The sequence below is a fragment of the Nanorana parkeri genome, unplaced genomic scaffold (assembly GCF_000935625.1).
Source record: "Nanorana parkeri isolate BGI_ZX_2015 unplaced genomic scaffold, ASM93562v1 scaffold973, whole genome shotgun sequence".
Lineage (NCBI taxonomy): Eukaryota > Metazoa > Chordata > Amphibia > Anura > Dicroglossidae > Nanorana > Nanorana parkeri.
Genome location: NW_017307241.1, coordinates 18,297 through 27,026, shown reverse-complemented (window position 1 = coordinate 27,026; position 8,730 = coordinate 18,297). Strand labels below are relative to the sequence as shown.

At 42.5% G+C, this 8,730-nt stretch overlaps 1 protein-coding gene across 1 annotated transcript in view; it reads right to left on the bottom strand.

Moving 5' to 3' along the window:
• Nucleotides 1-236: 236 nt before the first annotated feature.
• SPG21 (spastic paraplegia 21 (autosomal recessive, Mast syndrome)) overlaps nt 237-8,730 on the bottom strand; it is a gene marked incomplete at its 5' end in the record, with an annotated part of 20,880 nt that continues 12,386 nt past the window's right edge. The window contains 4 exons of the mRNA XM_018566757.1: nt 237-476; nt 2,279-2,419; nt 3,138-3,245; nt 6,513-6,621. Coding sequence (XP_018422259.1) covers nt 342-476; nt 2,279-2,419; nt 3,138-3,245; nt 6,513-6,621 — 493 coding nt within the window. The remainder of the gene's footprint in view (nt 477-2,278; nt 2,420-3,137; nt 3,246-6,512; nt 6,622-8,730) is intronic.

Genomic DNA, 8,730 nt, shown 5'->3' with positions numbered 1-8,730 from the left:
CCTTAAGCACTTAGGGACCAACAAGAAAGTCTGTATGGCAACCTCTGCTCCCAAAACACTGGAAGCAGCTTGAATCCTCTTCTCAGGTCATGGTCATAGGTGACCTGCATTGTTCTCTTTCATACGAGTCCAACTCATCAACTTGATTTTTTGGGCAGTCTTCCCAGCAGCTGAACCAGGTAATGCCCTCAATACAGAAAGGTCAAATATACTGCAAAGGGGTTGAGGTGTTTATTATTAGGAAGAGTCTTGTAAATCTCCACATGGAAAAAAGAATCAGTGGAAACACTTGGCAGTCAGTGTGCTGGCAGATACAGGATAGAAGGGTACATTTCCAGAGTCTAGGGTGAAGTTTCCACCTCCTGTGGTTCTTCACTAGGTTGAAGGTTGCCTTTCTGCACATCCAGTTCCTCAGCGCTTACCATGGCCGGGTCTATAGCTGCATATCTGGTGCCATGGAACTGTCGAAGATGAATCTGAAAGCCAAATACAGGAAAAAAAGGTCAGATCTAAATGAACATTCATGTTCTCAACTGCAACGGGAAAATAACTGGGTTCTCCACTTTAAGCAATCTTAAAAAGGAGAACTATGGGGTCAGGGCTTTTCCCCATAGTTCGCCTAAGGGTAACGGGAGGACACAAACTAGCGTTCTCCCTTCACCCAAAGCTCAGTATACCGCAAGCTACAGCTCGCGGTATATGGAGACGCTGCAGCCGTGACGGATCCCGACAATACTGTCTGGATCGACCCAGCTGCGTGACAGCTGGCTCTAGCTATCCAGAGGCAGAGCCAGCTGTGCCCGCCCCCTCCTCGTCCGTTTTGACAGTCAGCGCTGGAGGAGCGGACAGGGGAGGGGGGAATCCCTGCAGGGAGCCGTGAGTGACAGTCACGGCTCTCTGCAGCGATAGATGGAGAAGTGAGCGAGGGACGGTATGTGTTCGCTCACTTCCCGATCTACTGGGCCGACCTGTGATAGTTTCATTGTCACAGGCCGGCTCAGATTATGAGGCTGAGTGAAAATCACTCACCTCATAAGTCTCCTTTGAAGGAGAACTATGGGGTTAAGGCTTTTCCCATAGTTCTCCTTAGGGTAACGGGAGGACACAAACTAGCGTCCTCCCATCACCCTAAGCTCAGTATACCGCGAGCTACGGCTCGCGGTATACTGAGACGCCGCAGCTGAAGCGGATCCCGACAATTATGTCTGCATCCGCCCAGCTGCGTGAGTGACAGCTGGCTCTGCCTATCCTTATTGAACAAATGTTCTTGCTGTCTTGCTGAGTAGAAAACATCCATAATAATTTGGAGGAACAAAACATGATCATTTAACTGAGAAATAGTAGGAAGTCTTACCACATGGTGTACTCTCTAACAAAGGAAACATGCATTGCCACAGTTAACCTCTCCTTTGTAGAAAGCGAGTTACCTGGCATCTAATCTAATAGCTTCAATACCTTTAGTTACTGACCCAGAACATGAATGAAAAGAAGTAATAATATTGCTCTGACTTCATTTGCTTTTAAAGTCTCCACAGGGGAGATTTCTCTTCACTTCCTGTCCCAGAGACCAATGCCACCCGGGACAGGAAATAAACCATGATATCCCCAGAGGTGGCAAACAGCAATGACAACCTAACAGAGGTTCTAATTTTTCTGTAGCCAAAGCAAATACCTGTCTAGGTTTACAGGAATGACAATCTATACTCCAGGCAGTTATCACAACTAATATTTACAAAAACTTTGCCAGAACATAAAATATGTGCAAGTACACTAAACTTTCCTTTAAAGTGGCACTTCTGTAGAAATAAACCCGATGTGGGTAAAAATGCAGCTTCAAAAAGCCTGCCGATATGCCCCAGTACCAGGCCGTTCTTCGGCACCTCATAGTTCACCTCATAGTTCTGAAGTTTGTTCAACCCTTTCTGCCTTCCGCTCATTCCTATAGGCCAGTGAGGAACTATCATAGTGATGGGCCAATAGGACGAGAGGTTGACACACACCCAAAGTGTCCGCTATTTGTTTGAGCAGCTGGCTTTCGGCTTTGCAAAACTGGATGAATGTTGAGGAATCTCTAGATGAGCACTTTGTATACAGGAGGTTATTATTATCCTTTTCCAGAGACCAATTATTACATTACCTACAAAAATACGGCAAAGGTAAAGCGGATATTGAGATATACAGATGTAGAGCAATTATTAAAGATGATGGTGAAGAAGAAGTAAAAGTTCTCTGGAAGGCTAAATCATTTCCACAGTTGGAGGTATAAAAATGTGCTTACTTGTACATAGAGATTGACCTCAGCGCTTCGGCACAAGTAGGGGAAGTTGCCTCCAGTTTTCAGGTGAGCTCTCCTGGCGTTAGGATACAACTTGTACATCTCTTCCTTGGCGTCCATTGAAAGAGCGCTTTGATCAAATACCTGTCAGAACAGGCAATGTCATTTAAACCAACATGTAACTTCTCAGACACATGATGACAAAGGTCCAGGCATACTACTGCTGAGGCAATTAGGATGGAACATTCCCATATATTGTAAAAGGCTCATACAAAACTGTGCAATTGATGCCATTTCTTAAATATATTTTACTTTAACACAAAGGAATACATTTTAACTTATAATAACATTTTAGTATACAACACAAAAGGTTTCATTTCAAATTCATCCACAGCACACATCATAAATGGCACCGTATTTCTCAAAGACGGAGGGGGGAATTGTCAAAACTGGAGCAGACAGAATCTGTAGCAGTTGCCCATAGTAACCAATTGGCTTCTCTCTTCAGTTATGATTTAAAAATGAAAGAAAGAAGGTGATTGGTTGCCATGCACAGCTGCTCCAGATTTGATAAACTCCCACGAGTGTTTTTATGTTTAATTGTGATGATTGTACAGGCAGTTATAGGTACTGTATAGCAATTTTACCAAAATAACAAATAGTGGTATTAAATCCTGATAGGTTTTTGAATCCAGGAGAGGGCTTACAGAACACTGTAAAATTAGAACCAACTAGAGACATGTAGGAGCCATAAAGATCCATTGAAGATATACATACATAAATGAGGAATGGTTATGAGCCAGAGCGGACTTTACGGAACACTGTTAACCAGACTTCTGAATCCGAGACAGCATATACTTACGTCCATTATGGTGACAGCGATGTCCCGGATTTTGTGTGGTTCGACATAAGAGTTCTGACAGTTCAGGGTGAGACGAGATGCCAACTCACTTTGATTCAAACTTTCCAACTATAAACAACAAAACAAATTATATATATTTATGTATTACCTTCATACACAAGTGGGCTAAATCCAGTGACCTGCTTGACAGACAATAATGCAACATAGACAGTACTTCTATTTGAATGATATTCAAACTCACAAGTGCATCACAGAGTACAGTAACAGGATCATTTTACAAAGAGATACAGTGTCCACAGCCTTTACTTAAAGCAGAAATAAAGCCTTCCTGTAAAGAATTGCTAGGAGTCTTCGTTTTTTTTGCCAAAAGACAAGTGCAAAGAATATTAAAAACATTTGCCCCAAGCTGACAATAAGTGAACACCAGGGATGTAACTCTTGAGTGCATGAGCAGGATTTACAGTCAGTAGCTGTCCAATGGCCAAAGAGTAGCGTTGCTAAGCCCATAAGAAGTGGTGGGAGAGATGGCAGCAGTGCCAAACAGAGAAGCAATTGGAGCCATGACCTGTCCCTGCTGGAGGAGGGCAGAATAAGAGGTAAATGTGCCATAATGTGCAAGTATACTATGCTAATTTGCATACTGTGGTGAGACCATTCACACCCAAGAGAAATTTAGTTTAGCTTTAAAGCCCAACGGTCTGCGAACGCAATCTCGACTAGAGGAAGCCACACCCAGGTGTCAGAGCAGAGAAGATGGAGGCTGGCGTGTTAGTCACCCAATTTGGAGTTTGCGAACATAAGCAAAATTTTGCTGAACTTCCTGTTCGGGATCCGAATTGTTTGCCAACAGTAGAGCTCATGAACCGAGGCGTTACTGTATACTCACCTAAGTTCCCCCTCTGGGTCTCACTGCCACCATTCCAGGTGAGGGGCAACCACAAATCCACTGCTGTGATGATGCTTGTGACTGCCAGTCCCCTTCCCCACATTGATGTTGGTCCTCTTCTGGATCCTGAGAGGACCCTGGCCAATTGAAATCCAATAGAAACTGTTCACTTCATGCAGGCGCAGATAATCACACAAGGAGCCACAAGGAGAAGATTCTGGGCTTTGGCATCATATGACCGTGGCTTATTAGGTAAAAAAAGGGCTTTTAGATAGGGATTTTCTTTAATCCAGCGATTAGATACTTGATATTAGTGATATTTTTCCACCCCCTTCAAAATGCAGCGCTCTGCGCCTGAATGGCCATTTGCCAGGCCCAAGTCATATGGGAGCCCCAAGCTTGTGCAAGATTTGAAGCTTACACAGACCATAGGGTTGGGGTGGCAGAGGAGTGCATAAAAGTTAGTCTGCCGACACTGCATCCAATTGTGTCGTCAGTGAAGAGCAACTGGTGTATAACAATACCATTCATAGACATTCAGAACATAACCGTCACAGATGTTGAATCAAACAAGATACAAAAATAAAAAAAATACACAAAAAAAAAAAAAAGTATGTACCGGCCTGTATCGCGGTGATTGACCATCACATCGATCAAAAGGCAGAGAGCCACTCTGAATCTGTGACATTTGCCTGCATCTATCTAATGACAGCTAGATCACAGGCATTCAAAGGGCACGCTGGCCACACGCGCGTTTTCTGCCGCACCATTTATAAATGGCATACCAGAAATAGGCGCTAAACTACCTGCTGTTTTTTCCAATCATGCAGTAGTAAGATGGCTGAAGAAGTTTGCTATTGTAGCTTTGTGATTAGAGACATAAGGCTCAATACAGAAAGCTAAACACACCAAGATAAGGATCTTTATTTCACGAACAGTTATTTTCTGCTAGTCCGATGACATTTGGAAACCCTTATACTTGTCATAAACTTATCAGAACTATAATTGAGCTCAACTAGAAACCCAAATATGCATGTTATTCCATCACGAGCAATGCAGGTTTGATATGAGGAAGATAATTTTGCAATAATTCCCTGGTCAGTTGCACAGTCCTCATTTGGAAATACTTATATCCTGTTTGTCCAGCTGCTCGTCGTCCCAATTATTACAGCTGGACTGCATGTTACAGAGATGCCTTAGCACGGTCATGCAGCTTCCACATATTTTGATACTCGGCTGTAGATCCTCAAATCATCTCTGAATTGGTGCTGACACTGTCCTTCCTTCTGGAGGGTGGCTACTTTCGTTCCCCGTGGTCCCTGTGTGTGTTGTAAAGTATCCAGGGCTCCAAGCTCGCTCCTGTGATGGACTACAATCTCATGTTTAGTTTACCAATTTGTTCTGAGATTGTAGTCCATCACTGGAGTGAGCTTGGAGCGGTGACTACATTACAACACACACAGGGACCACGGGGAACGAAAGTAGCCACCCTCCAGAAGGAAGGACAGTGTCAGCACCAATTCAGAGATGATTTGAGGATCTACAGCCGAGTATCAAAATATGTGGAAGCTGCATGACCGTGCTAAGGCATCTCTGTAACATGCAGTACACTCGAGTGATTTTTGTGAATAGTTAAGTGTCATCTTAAATAGAGTAGACCTCTTTGCTGATGGCTAGGGCATATGCTGGGGATCTATTTATTTGTGTGCCTTAAGTGCATCTTAAAGTGTGTTTTCACTTTTGCAGTCAAAATTTGAGAAAATCCCGCTATACATTTGCACCACCAGAGCATATCTAACAATATATATATTTTAAATATTTCTGACCTTCTAGAGGTGTCTGTGTAGCAGGCTTTAACGTGGGTCTCTCTCAATTTCCAATTGACAGAAAACTCTGTTTGTCCCCATAGAAAGATTAGGGACAGACTGAGCTTCCCCTTATTAATATACAATGCACTGTCTGTCCTTTGTTAGGACAGACAGTGTTCAAATCTAGTCTATAACAGAAACTGAGGTCTTCCAGTACAGAACACACAGGGTTAATTAACCTGCCCAGTTCCACTTACATTCCAGAGCAAACCATTAGTACAGAAAACAACTTTTCTTTCAGATTAGAGCATGCACTGTGCAAACAGCAATTGGCGTTATCCCAATTTAGCGGAAAACGGGGAAATACACATTAAGTGCCAAAATCCCTATCCAAAAGCAGATGATAGGGATTTTAGCCATTCCCTGCTAAAAAAAAAATTCCTTATAGATGGAAAAGTGTGCATTTTATAAAACCGATCCCCAAGGCCTGTTCAGCTAACACAAGACTTTTTCCAAAATTACCAAAATTGTTAATTAGTTTAAAACCTCATGTATCATGTTATTCTCCAAACTGCGTTATATTCATGATCTTGTGACATATACACAATTCTAACAAGTATAATCTATTCCAAGCAAAACAGCAACAGAACAATGAAGAGAGGGGAAAAAAAAAATTCATACCCGGTCAACCATAAAATCAATGGCATCAGCCATAACAGGATCCACTGGGCCAAAGGCAAAGTTTCCTAAAAGAATCTTCTTCAGCATGAACGCAGGCATGAGCCAAAAGCTGCAAAACACAAAATGACTATTAGGCATTCAGATTCTGGATATAAAGATCAAAGGATATGCATTTCATGAAATAATTACTTATTAGGAATTGGCAGCACTTTATATTCCACCTTTGAATGGTACAACTTCCAGTGCAGATTTACTATTGACAGCTTAACCACTGCTTTTACATCTCTAGTGCCTGTGGTTAGTGTAAAATGGTCACTAACTGGTGCCCAGATGCTTCACATTATTAAAGCTGGATGACAAAAAAGCTCAAAGTGCATCAATAGCCACCCTGAACCACAGAGCCCCAAGCACAATTATACTCCGGGAAGAAACACCCAAAAGGAATTTATCATCATGGATATCTGGGAAAGACAGGCATTGCAAGATGTGACCTCTACAGGACTACAGGCGGTCCCTGGGTTACATACAAGTTAGGGACTTTAGTGAATAAGTTTATACTTAAGTTGAATTTGTATGCAAGTCGGAACAGGTAAATTTTTTTAAGTGTAACTCCAGCCCCCCCAATTTTTTTTTAGTTTTGGATAGCATAGGGAAGGGTCAAGGTTCTTTTGCTGTCTGTTCCTGTTGTTCAGAAGATATTATAATTTAAAACATTTTTTTTTATTTAAAATGACACAGCAAAAAAAGTTTTTCTATTTTTAATTTTATAAACTTTATTTTTTACTATTTGTTTGCATTTTTAATTTCTATTTATTTAACTTTTTCTTTACTTTTTTTTTGACTTTTTAATTTAATTTTTTTAAACTTTTTTTTGTATTTTAATGCTGGGAGCCATAGCCAGCCTGCTATTTGATATTTCAAATTGCAATAGCCAACAGCAGGCTGGATATTACATCTGCCCACTGCCTGCTGTCAATCAGCAGAGGAGGGGCCTGAAGCAGAAAGTTCTCTATCAGGTTCCCCATGCTGATTGACAGCAGACAGTGGGCGGGTGCAAAAGCCGGCTTGCTATTGGCTATTGCATTTTACAATATCCAATAGCAGGCTGGGTATGGCTCCCAGCCTGCGATGAAGAGGAGGCAGGGGGCGGGGCAGAGGAGCTGCGGCCGGACCAGGAGACCGGAGGATCGTCCGGACCGGGGAATCCGACGGAACGGCTGAAGAGGAAGCCAGCACATCAGTGGAGGTACGTGGGGCATCGGTGGTATGCAGCGGTCTGTGTCCCCGCTGCCTCCGCCAACACAGGCGCGGAGAGCAGCGGGGATTTAAAAGGACACAGGCCGCTGCAGCCACAGTTCTCCTAAATGTACTGGTGGCTGCCGGTACATTTAGGAGAACTTTGGACCCTGTTCGTAAGCATGGATTGTCCGTAAGTCGGACGTCCGTAACCAGGGAACTGTCTGTATATAAAAAAGGGACAAGAAAACCTCAACCAATAACTGGTGAATTTAAAAAAGCCATGAAAATAACCCACAATAAGGACTACAGCCCTTTGTGGGGGGAAAAATACTGATAACTGTCTGCATGTACCTCGGTCAAACAAACACGCAGGAGATTTTTACAACATAAGGCCGATTTCCTTAAAGAATGACTCCAGCCAACAACTGAAAACCAAGCGAATAGCCAATGTTATCTAGGAAAAATTGTAACTAATAAGTTCAAAACTACAACTCAGTGGAAACTGTCACTGGTGGCATCCTCCTAATAACACTATATCCCCACCCTTGCTTCAAGTCACAATGACATGGGTCAAGTATGCAGATCAAGAAGTCAGAGCGAAGTCCTCATCTGCATACTTGTTTGTGGTTATTGGAGCCAGGGGGTATACATGACAGCCAGGAACCGAGCAATTGCAGAATGCAAATTCAGGCATTGAAGCCTCCATGAAAAAGGAACCAGTAGTCTGGCACTGCTGACTTGTTAAAATAGAAAATGACTGGCTTTTGATCCTCTTAACTATACTATACTTTCTAATCACTGACCGGAAATGTATGCAGACTGGGAATAGGAGTTAAACTGCTGCATGCTTATTCCAGGGTCCAGGATTCTGACAACTCACAAGAGATCAGGAAAAGCGGTCTCTATTACTCCCAGCACAAGTTTCTGGCTTATAAATAATAATAAACAGCTTTTAGAATAAAAAAAAAAAAACCACCAC